The sequence below is a fragment of the Volvox carteri genome (genome assembly GCF_000143455.1).
Source record: "Volvox carteri f. nagariensis unplaced genomic scaffold VOLCAscaffold_47, whole genome shotgun sequence".
NCBI lineage: Eukaryota > Viridiplantae > Chlorophyta > Chlorophyceae > Chlamydomonadales > Volvocaceae > Volvox > Volvox carteri.
In genome coordinates, this window is record NW_003307590.1 from 316,553 (window position 1) to 326,409 (window position 9,857).

Genomic DNA, 9,857 nt, shown 5'->3' on the forward strand with positions numbered 1-9,857 from the left:
GGAAATGGGGGTAGTGGAAACACATTGATATTTCATGGAGAGGTAAGGGAGGGTTGCAGGAATGTACGATCATAAAAAGGTAAAGACCTCATTGCGCCCAGTAGACGACATGTTACATACCGAGGTTGAGTGAGTTGAGTGAGGTGGAGTGGAGTGAAGAGGGAGGCTGCACGTCGGTATGTAGGTACGCAAAGACCATCAAATTCGCACCCCGGGGCCCCCCCGGGGCCCCCAAACCCTCATTTATCCCACCACGTACATTGGCCGGGGCCTTCTCAATGATCTGATCAAACATGGTTTTGTTGTCGTGACAGCCAATAAAGGCCACGTGCTCGCACGGCAGGCCGCCGTACGCCAGGGGAAACCCGTGGGCCAGGACCTGGGACGAGCAACAGCAAGCAGTAACAGCAGCAGTAGCAGCAGTGCCATATATAGGGTAAAGTTGTTTCGGTTGGTCGGTTGGTTGGGAAGGTTCCTGAAAAACTGAATCAACAATGAAATTCACTGTGAGAAAATTTTGACCAAAACAGTTCGAGGAAAAGGAACTCGAATACAATATCTGGCGTAACGAATTCGGTTCTTCTCCGTTGTCCATTAACCGTTGCCGTTACCACTGTTGGTTAGGTAGGAACTAGATTTCGTCACGTCTGCCGTATTTAACAAAAAGGGCAGCGATGGGACACACACTCACACACATATTCAATACACACACAACCACCAACCATCAACCACCAACCTCCTCGCCAGCGCGCGTGGAGCCATCACACAGATGCAGAGGGTAGACCCTGTTACAGTTAAGATGGGTAGTTGGGTAGTTGTTAAAAACCGTTTATAACCGTTCTTTACCGGGCCACCAACCAGACAGTCCATTTCGCCTCCCATTCCTTATTAACTCCCAACCGCCTCTGACTAACTACCTAACGACCCCAACCGTCAAACCCAGCCCCCAGCTCGTACCTCAGGTTCCCAGCCAATGCGGACCGAGCCCAGTCAGTGAGTACCAGCAGCTCAGCTCGTTGGTCGTCAGGGCCCCCCTGATCTGACTGGGCAGCGGGGTTAGGGGCCAGGAACAGGCCCGTAACCAGCCCCTGGAGGTGGTGGTGGGGGGAAGGTAGGTGTATGTGTGTGTATGTGTGTGTGTAGGTGTGTGTAGGTGTGTCTCGAGGAAAGAGATTGCGAATGGCGATGAAAGACAGCGGAAGGCGAAAGTCAATTTATCAACGACGGCAGAACATCAAACGGCGGGTCATGCATCCGAGGTTGGGCGGCGGTTGGTTGAAGGGTTTCATGCCTTTCATCGCCTTTCGGTGCTCTCGTCGTTTCAGAGCTTTGCGTTATAGTGTGTGTGGTTGTTACGATGGGCTCCAGACTCGGGACGGGTACAGCCAGCGGACCGCCGGTGTGTTATCGTTTTGACGTGATGCCCTGTGATGCCCTGTCTGGCCGCTCGCTGCCTTCTTGAACACGACCAGACCCCTTGACAGCGGAGTTAGCGAGCTGCTGCTGCTCTTGGTGTGTTGTTGTGCAGTTGTGCACAAATACACACACTCGCCCAGGTGCTAGACATGCAGACGACCCTATACTCAATCAGCCAGAACTATGAACCAGCCAGCCGAAACACCTTTCCCCCCTCCCTTCCCCCCTCCCTCCCTCCCTCCCTCCCTCCGGCGGCCTACTTGTTTCCAGCTCACGTCATCCCGCTCTCTTCCCACGTCATCAGTTTTTATTAGTTTTTCGCCGCCTTTACACCTACCTTTACTACTTTCACGGCTTGGCTCTACTGTTATTCTTCTTTCGCTGTTATTTAGTCTTGGCGGCTAGGTAGGTAGGTAGGTTTCCGCGGTCATCATCATCATCATCATCATGGCATCATCGCGAGGACTGGTTCTTCACAACCGTCCACTGGTCAGTTCTGCTACCGTCCTGTACATCTGCCGCAGCAGTCTCTTTCCTTGGCAGCAGCTTCACTCGCTCACGTGGTTCGTCTTCATCCCCCTTCCCTCCCCTCCCTCCCTCCCCCCCCCACCTGGAACTGCGGGGGTGCGAAGGGGCCCCCTCCGAGAGCTCCGTCCCGCAGCCTATCGTTGAAGGCGCCCAACCGGGTGCCTGATCAGGACACATCCACACACATACAGACATACATACATTTCCACTTACATATATACACAAACGAGACGGTGTCCGGATTTAGGTTGGCATGAAAAAATCAGCAGAAAGAAAAAAAGGAGGAGAAGAAAACACTACGGCCCCCCCATTCCCCCTCATCTTTCCCCTCACCCCGATCCCCCCCACATCCCCCCACCCCCGCCCCCTCCGGCCCCCTACCCGCCAAGTTCATCTGGGCCGCGTTACGGCCCCTCTGATTGCCCGCCACCTCGCCGAAGTCCCATGCCTCGCCGTACAGGTAGATGGAGCGGCCGCGAACACCGTGATCCTGTCGGGGGGGGGTGAGGAATGGGGCGGCCGCCCCGCGGAGATGATGACTGTTTCGCTAGCCTAAGGAGATATTGACGTGTAGAGCGCACCAGCTGGGTTATGGAGATACCATATGGGTGCTGGTGGTAGGGGCTAGGAGACTGCAGGTTGCAGTCATGTGTGATCTTGTGTGAATCTTATATACCCCTAAGCCGTACACTTTCGTACCTTTTCAGGTGTGAGGGCGTCCAGGGATGTCCGTATCTTGGTCATGGTGCTCAACATTAGGTGACCCATGATGTCGAATCTGGCGGGGGCTCGGGGTTAGGGGGGTTGAGAGGGGGGGGGGCTGTTAGAGGGGGGTTGAGGGGGGAAGGGGGAAGTAGAGGGGAAGGGGGCGTGAGAGGGGGAGGGGGGTTAGAGGGGGAGGATGGCGTGAGAGGGGGGGAGGGGGAGTAGAGGGGAAGGGGTGAGTGCGGGGTGCGTGCGGGTGTGACGGGCCCCCGCAAGGGGTTAAGAGGGGGACGGGGGGCTAGAGAGCGAGGGGGGTTGAGAGGGTGAGGGGGTGGGGTGTGAGGGTGAGGGGTGAGGAGTAAGATGGGGAGGGAGAGTAGAAGGGGACGGGGATGATCTGGGGGGTCGAAGGGGGGGGGAAAGAGTGAGGGTGAGGGGGGTAGGTGAGAAAGGGGCGGGGAGTTGAGAGGGGGAGGGAGGGATTAGAGGGGAGGATGTCTAGCCTTCACCCACCCGCCCCCTCCACCTCCCCAAATACCACATACATACACACGCACACACACACACACCCTTACACGCATCATACCAACATACATGCCGACGCACGGACCTGAATCCGTCCACTTTGTAGTTTCTGGCCCAATGCGTTATGTCGTCCACCACCAGCCTCTCGCACATGACGTGCTCTGTGGCCGTGTTGTTGCAGCACGTGGAGTCGCACATGGAGCCGTCCTCGTGCCGCCGGTGGTAGTAGCCGGGGACGATCTTGTCCAACACGGAGTACCTGAGTACCGGCGGGGGGGGAGGGGGAGGTGGTTGAGGTAGGGGGGGAAAAGAACCACGAGCGAGTGAAGTTGGTGCCAAGGAAAGACTGATGCGCCAGAAGGGGGGAAGGGGGGAAGGGAGGTAGGGGGGGAGGTAGGGGGGGAGGTAGGGGGGAAGGTAAGGGGGAAGGTAAGGGGGGGAGGTAGGGGAACGGGGAATGGGGAAGAAGAAATTTCGGGTTTGGGCGCCGGATGGGGTTTTGGGGGGAAAGACGAGCCTGTTTGGGAGTTTGGGGGGGGGGAGAAAGAAGTGGATGACACTTAACAGCAACGGGGCAAAATCCCCCACCCCACCCCACCCCCGGGAGGTGGGCTTATAAAGCAGGGTTGGGGTTTCCGCCGGGTGTGTGCATGAAATGTACGGCATTGTCGTCACCGCCGCCGTCATTCTTGGCGGGTTAACCGGGGATTTGGGGGACATTCACGTTGGGGTTTTAGGGTTTTGGGGTCCTGGTGTTTCAGGCGTGTCGTTCCGTTGGGCGCAGGAAAGATCCCCATGTCGTGCATTGAGAGCTCCGACAGACATACAGACATACGCACAAGCACATCTAGAGGCACACATGACCCAATGCCGTACCAGCCCAGCAGTACCGCACTACAACGTGGTTGACACGCTCCCGCCTCGCTCCGGCTTTTAGTGTGACAAATCCCAACCCGGCCCTTCCCCCCTTCCACAAAAAACCTGTCGTACCGACTAGATGGTCCGGAGGCGAAGGTGTGGTTGTACACAACGTCCTGGACCACTCGCCAGCCCTGGGAGTGAAGAGCCTGCACCATCTCCCGAAACTCCCGTATCCTGGAACCAAAAACATTTTTGAGATAAATTAATTAATAAGTAGATCCACCACATGAGAGATCCAAAAAGGTCTGTCCATCAAATTCAAATCGTCAATTGCGGAACCAGTTTGACCTACAGATCTGATTTGGAACCTTCCACCTCAGGAATGGAACGAGCGAGCGATTAGGAAATGTACGGACGGGGAATGTAATGCATCTGCGTTGGCACTGTGACACGCATACATACACACGCACCCATATTCCCCCCACAAAGCTCTACAAACCCACCTGGCGATTCCGTCTGGATCCGTGGCGTACGACCCTTCCGGTACGCCGTAATGTACGGGATCGTACCCCCAGTTAAATCCGTCGGAATCTGCGACCGCAAGTACGGCAGCCTGCTGGGCGGGCGAGTCCGGCGGGTACACAGACAAGTCCTCCTGTACGGAAATAAAAAAGGGGTTGAAAGGGAAACAGACCGGGGAGAGTGAGTGAGTGTACGGGGGAGTGTGTGTGTATGTGTATGTTGTGGAGGCGGGGGGAAGAGGGAGGGAAGAAGGAAGGGAAGCCCTTAGGAGATGTCGTCGAAAAAAGAGGAAGAGACACCGAAGATAGAGATACAACCCTGGAGATACACACCCGAGAGATACACACCCATACACACGCACACTCCGTATCCTGCAGCTCATGTTGCCGCGATTCCCGGCCCCCACTCCCCCCCCCCGATACCCCCCCGGCCCCCCCCTCCCCCGCCTGAGGGCCCCCCCCGCCCCCCCCCCGGCTCCCCCACCTTGACCGTCAGCTGCTCCTCAGGCCGCTCCGGAACCGTAGCGAAGTCGTACGTTGGCAGGAGGTGCAGGTGGTTGAGGCCAGCGGCACGCAATGCAGCTAAATGCGCCAAACCCGCACTTAGCCCCCCTGCTGCTGCCGCCGCCTTCAAGCCCCCCCTTGCTACAGCCGCGGCTGCAACCACCCGCTTGGGGCAGAAGGCCAGGTACTTACCACGAAGATGTTCCGGGACAGATTCGTCCGTAATGCTGTGTACGACAACAACCGACATAACGGAAAACGTACCATGCACATTAACAGAGTATTGTGTGGAGATTATACAAACAACAACAATTTTAAATTTAGATTAGGAGGGGAAAACTCTCAGTGTCAGTGATGCAAACACAAAATCATTGCCTTCACAATCACAATTGCCCTCCCATGCAGTCTGGTGTGTGTAATGTACGGCAAATGCAATGTAGACGTTGGGCGGCGCCGCAATAGCAGTAGCAGGAACAGCAGCAGTAGCAGCAGTAATGCCTGCACTGCGGTTGTACGGCAGCCCACCTGAAGTCCCGGACGTGCAGTTCGTACACGGATACGTCAGTCCACTGCTCCAGGGAGGGGGCCAGGTGCTCCAGCCACCCCCCCGGCATGGTGGCGGGATCCGACAGATCCACCATCTGTGTACGAGCACCGTCCGCCGCCAGGCCCCGACTGTACGGATCCGTTACCTCAACGGTCTGACGACGCGTCAGCAAAAGGTGAAATGGGGAGAGGGCGAAATGAAACGATGATAATGATAACGGTAACGATAACGATGTTGCAGGAGAGGGGGTCGTACTTCATAAAACGTCCCTCGCTCACTTTCGCACTCATGCAAATGGATTGCGTAGCCGCCCGGTTTCACAGACACAAACAAACATACATACAAGCAAACAAACATACACGCGCACCAGGCCTCGGTACCTACTACCCACTCTCCCACAAAACCCCACGACCACCCGAGACCGTCATCATCAGCGGTGATTCAACACCGCACCAGACACCACCAGACAGCGACCCTCACCACCAACTCATCCCCTATGTAGCTGAAGATACACCCCCGCCCCCCCCCCCTCTTTCCCCCTCCTCCCTCCCCCCTTCCTCACCTCAAATCGCGCCGTCCAGGGGCAGTAGTTGGTGACTCGGTAGGTGTAGTACGACCAGAGCCAGTCGGCAGGACGTGGCATGCTCCAGGTGCCGCCCGACCCACGGGACATCTGAAACACCTGATGTGCGGGTGGCGGTGGCGATGGCGGTGGGGGGGAAGAGGCGACCGGAGACAGGTTATGCAAAAATAAAGACAGAGGCATCCGAGGACGCCTGTCCAGAGTGCCCATTCGTTGGAGGAAGTGAAGGGAGAAATATGAGAAATGGAAAACACGTCCACCCATCCCCCACCGCGAGCCCCGCTGGCCATCACCACCATCACTGGCCACCTCTACCCCCACCTTATACAAACACACATACACACACAAACACACACAGACACACCACCCCGCCCCGCCCCGCCCTGCCCCCCCCCACCTCGGCGGTCCCTCCTCGAGCTGCCCGGTAGTGCAGCAGCTTGACGTCCGTGGCGGTGGGGGCCCATACTGCAAACCGTGGAGAGGGGTGGTGTGTGTATGTGTGGTGTGGGGGGGGTTGTGGGGGGTTGTGGTGGTGTGTGTGTGTGTGTCTGTGTATTGTATGTCAGTGCCCTCACTTACCACTTGACTGAGTAAAGGTGGTGATGACGTCGTGTGGTGCCATACACACACACACACTCTCACACACAGCTGGCCAGGTCCGGACGCCACTGCGCCAAACACGGCCCCCCCGCACGGCTGTCAAGGGCCCGGTCCCCTCAGGCTTCTACGGACCTCCCCCCTCTCCCCTCTCCCCCCCCACATACACACACCCCGCATTCGTACTGAGCTTGTACCTTGTATGACCGAACACCCCCTTACCAGTACGGCTCCTCCTCTGTTGTAGTCCCTCCCCCCCTCTCCCCACACCCCTCCCCCTCCCCCCCCACCTGTGATCGCATGCCCCCCCGTCGCGGGGTTGGGGTGGTCACCCAGCGGACCGTCGTACGTCAACGTCTCGTCAAGCACACCCTGGACCTGTGCGTACGACAACGGCAGCCGCAGCAGAAGTTTTCTCTCTTAAGGAATATAGATTAGGAATTAGGAGTACATGGGGGAAATAAATCGAGCTGTTGTTGTTGTTGGGGTTTGGTTGGGCTCTGCCTGGAAAAAGGAATGGTTTTATTCCCGGCGGCTTTTCCCCCTTGGTTGGATTCCTTGGTTCGCAATTGGCCGTGTTGGGACGTTGTCTTCATGTGCCGAAGATGTACACATGGGCACAGTCTGGTTCGGAGTTGGGCAGTAGTCTTGCTGGAGCGGTTGTCATGGATAGTGGCTGGAGTTGCGGAGTGTGGCGGGGCTGAGCGGTTGGTATGTGTTTCATTCTTCCTGGTGATGATACTGGTTGTGGTTGTGGCTGGTATGGGAGTCGCGATGGGGTGAGTTGAGGATGATGCGTTTTAAGGCCGGGGGCGCCGACAGGGAAGTCAAAACCATGGCCCGCGGGAAGCTATCGTCGGGCAGCTGGCTTCGCGCACATTTGCATGCGAATTAATTCCTTCGGTAAATCGATGGAGAATTGTAGTATTAGCTTGTAATGCAATTTTTAGTTCATCGTGGCCATGGCGAGTTCATCATGAGACACGACGCTGGCTGACTGACAGACAGACGGACTGACGGACGGACAGCAGTGAACCCCGAAAGGCGCTTCGCGACCGGGGCCTCGCCCAAAAAGGAGTTGCTGACCCTCGGCCGTTTCCTGTACTGTACGACCCCCTGTACGGCACCCTCTGATCCTTCGCAGTTTCTCCTCCCCACCCACCCCCACCACATCATCTACCTGTACGCCGGTCGCATCCAGGGCACCCCCCATCGCATCATGTACGGAAACCAGGAGCTGCCCTGTCACCAGCTCCGAAACTCGTGCTGCCGCCTCCGGCGGTACGACTAGCGGTGTGGTGCCGTACAGGTGCGGGAAGCGCTTGATGGCATCGTTGGCGGCCTGCGGCGGCGCTGCGGTGAGCTCCCAGCTCGCCTCGGTACCCTGGACCCCCACGCCTGCGTGTTTGTATGTATGTACGTGTGTGTATGTATACGTATGCATGTATGTATGTATGTATGTTTTTGTCCACACACGCGCATAATCACGATTGCTTCCAAACCCGGCATTTGTACGATTTCCAAATGTGGCGGTGGACGGGTCAACGGATGGCGCCTGGCGACGACATCTCGGAGGCCCAGACGGGGGGGGGGAAGGGTCGACAGCGAACCCGGGGGGGAAAGGCGAACCACGAACGAGTGAAGCTGCTGCCAGGGCAAGAGTGTACCAGAAGTAGGACAGGCCAAAGGAGGGGGAAAAGGGTCGACAACCAACCCCGATTCCGCACGCGGGGTGGCGCACGTACCGTTGATCCAGCCGTACCCCCGGCTGTGGAAGTGCAGTCGGAAGGCCCGGGGCCCCCCGGCGTCCTGGGCTGCCTGGCGCCACAGCAGCAAGCCGGGAGATACCCTGGGGCAACACGACATCGTAGCGCACAACAGAAAAAAGATGAAGAGATGAACAAGAGGGGCGGTGGTGATGCTGGTGATGCTGATGGTGATGACGGTGATATGATGGTGATGATGATGAATCCGGAGGGGAGGTAAGACGAACCACTGGGTGTGTGGGGTGTAGGGTGGATTGAAAGTACTGTACCACACCACACTCTCCCGCCTCGCGCAAACACACACCTTAGGAGGGGGACACGGCTCCCAACATCTTCCAATTACCCCCCCGACCTCGAATCCTCCCTCCCCTGCCTCGACCCGCACACCCTCGCCCAGGCACCCAGCCATCCGCCACGCACCAATGCGCCGCCTGCTTGTTGACCGACCCGGCCGGCACCTGGCTCATATCCGGGGGGGAGTAGTAGGCCCGGTGCTCCGTACCTACCAGCCATACCTCCTGAACAACAACCACAACCGTATCACCAACTTTGCTGTTGCCGTTACCGTTGCTTCCAACCACCTTGGCCGCCAGCTCGAGGTTGACACCAGCACCATTGCCAGTTGCAGTGGTGGCGGTGATGTCGACCTCGCCGGCTTGGATTTGCATGATGAGGATCAGGATGAGGATGAGGAATGCGAAGGGAAGAGGGGGGGGACAGAGAGGCAGTTGAAGGCAACCGAAGGCCGGGAAAGAGGGGGAGAGGGGGGGAAGGGGGGGAGAGGGGGGGAAGGGGGGGAAAGGGGGAAAGACGAACCACACACGGTGGAGGCGGCGGTGCTCTTTGGCGCATTCTCGGAGAACCCGGCGCAAACGGTGGAGCATAACCACTGGAGGAAAGGCACTGGCTGCCCACTCCTCCTCAAGCGGTACCGGTTTCAGCTTGCTAACGACTGTATCTACAAAGAAGGTCCATAGCCCAGAGCCCGGATCCTGAATCGTCCGTATATACTGGACGAAGACAGACACCAAGTCCGACTCCGCCAGTGCTACCGCCATGTCTGTACACCATTCCCTAAATTGGGATAGGTGCAAGCGTTTCGGTGCGGTGAAGGCCTCGTATGCAGCAGCGGAAATACCACCCCATCTGCTCATGGCGGCAATAACTTCCGCCTGATCACCTGGGCCCTTACAGACTCGGGAACGCACAACAGCTTTCCGGGATCTACTGACAGCGGCAGTGCTCGATTTACAACCTGAGCTAATGGCCGAAGCTCAGAAGGCCTTAGCTCGGGCACTTTTAAG

General features: G+C 57.6%; 1 protein-coding gene across 1 annotated transcript in view; it reads right to left on the bottom strand.

Annotated features, from left to right (window-relative positions):
• Positions 1–9,857, bottom strand: part of VOLCADRAFT_118899 (uncharacterized protein) — a gene marked incomplete at both ends in the record, with an annotated part of 14,714 nt that overhangs the window by 4,108 nt on the left and 749 nt on the right. The window contains 17 exons of the mRNA XM_002954939.1: positions 253–379; positions 737–785; positions 958–1,088; positions 2,027–2,106; positions 2,326–2,434; positions 2,644–2,722; positions 3,260–3,433; positions 4,165–4,269; positions 4,539–4,690; positions 5,041–5,287; positions 5,586–5,761; positions 6,170–6,289; positions 6,588–6,655; positions 7,078–7,165; positions 7,950–8,185; positions 8,533–8,636; positions 8,974–9,208. Coding sequence (XP_002954985.1) covers positions 253–379; positions 737–785; positions 958–1,088; positions 2,027–2,106; positions 2,326–2,434; positions 2,644–2,722; positions 3,260–3,433; positions 4,165–4,269; positions 4,539–4,690; positions 5,041–5,287; positions 5,586–5,761; positions 6,170–6,289; positions 6,588–6,655; positions 7,078–7,165; positions 7,950–8,185; positions 8,533–8,636; positions 8,974–9,208 — 2,280 coding nt within the window. The remainder of the gene's footprint in view (positions 1–252; positions 380–736; positions 786–957; positions 1,089–2,026; positions 2,107–2,325; positions 2,435–2,643; positions 2,723–3,259; positions 3,434–4,164; positions 4,270–4,538; positions 4,691–5,040; positions 5,288–5,585; positions 5,762–6,169; positions 6,290–6,587; positions 6,656–7,077; positions 7,166–7,949; positions 8,186–8,532; positions 8,637–8,973; positions 9,209–9,857) is intronic.